At 34.4% G+C, this 608-nt stretch overlaps 1 protein-coding gene across 1 annotated transcript in view; it reads right to left on the reverse strand.

Moving 5' to 3' along the window:
- The window catches only part of LOC119584971 (microtubule-associated protein futsch-like), a gene marked incomplete at its 5' end in the record, with an annotated part of 346,977 nt that overhangs the window by 136,854 nt on the left and 209,515 nt on the right, over window positions 1-608 (reverse strand). Inside the window, 1 exon segment of the mRNA XM_037933567.1 lies at window positions 40-122. Coding sequence (XP_037789495.1) covers window positions 40-122 — 83 coding nt within the window.

Raw genomic sequence — 608 nt, forward strand, 5'->3', positions numbered from 1 at the left:
TTCGAGACTGAAAAAGGAGGCATCAGCGTCCGGACTCACCTGCGATGGCCGCTTCTGCAAGGTGCCTTCGTACGTGATCTTCCGATACTCTTTTCGGCCCAGACTCGGGCTCGCGCTGCCAGCTGCAAGAGAGAGAGAAAAAATATACATTAGGAGAAGAATCATTTCAATGAATACAAATGGTTTTAGAAGACGTGGTGTTATTTTTTTCTATTTTTTTTTTCTGAGAGTTTACTTGTTCTCATGTACATCTGTTTGTTTTTTTCGTCTACACTTAATTGTGTCTTTCCTTACATGAATTTCTGCCTTTGTCTCCATATCCTTTATTTTTCTGTTTTCCTTCTACTTGTATGTATTGACAAAATATATCACACTGTTTAATACATATATTACTTCAAACTCATTACATAAACAATTTTCCTTTCTAATATCTTCATATTCATCGCCTTTGTACTTGGCATTAGAAAGCAGTCAGCAATGGTTTTGTAAGTTTTCATTATCAATAATTTAAACGTTATATTTACAATCATAGTAATCTCATTTCCTTGTATTTTCTTGCGCTGTCGTTTTATTCATATTTTTTTTTTTTATCGCGGATTTGATTTAGA

This window comes from Penaeus monodon, chromosome 19 (genome assembly GCF_015228065.2).
Source record: "Penaeus monodon isolate SGIC_2016 chromosome 19, NSTDA_Pmon_1, whole genome shotgun sequence".
In the NCBI taxonomy this organism is placed as follows: Eukaryota; Metazoa; Arthropoda; class Malacostraca; order Decapoda; family Penaeidae; genus Penaeus; species Penaeus monodon.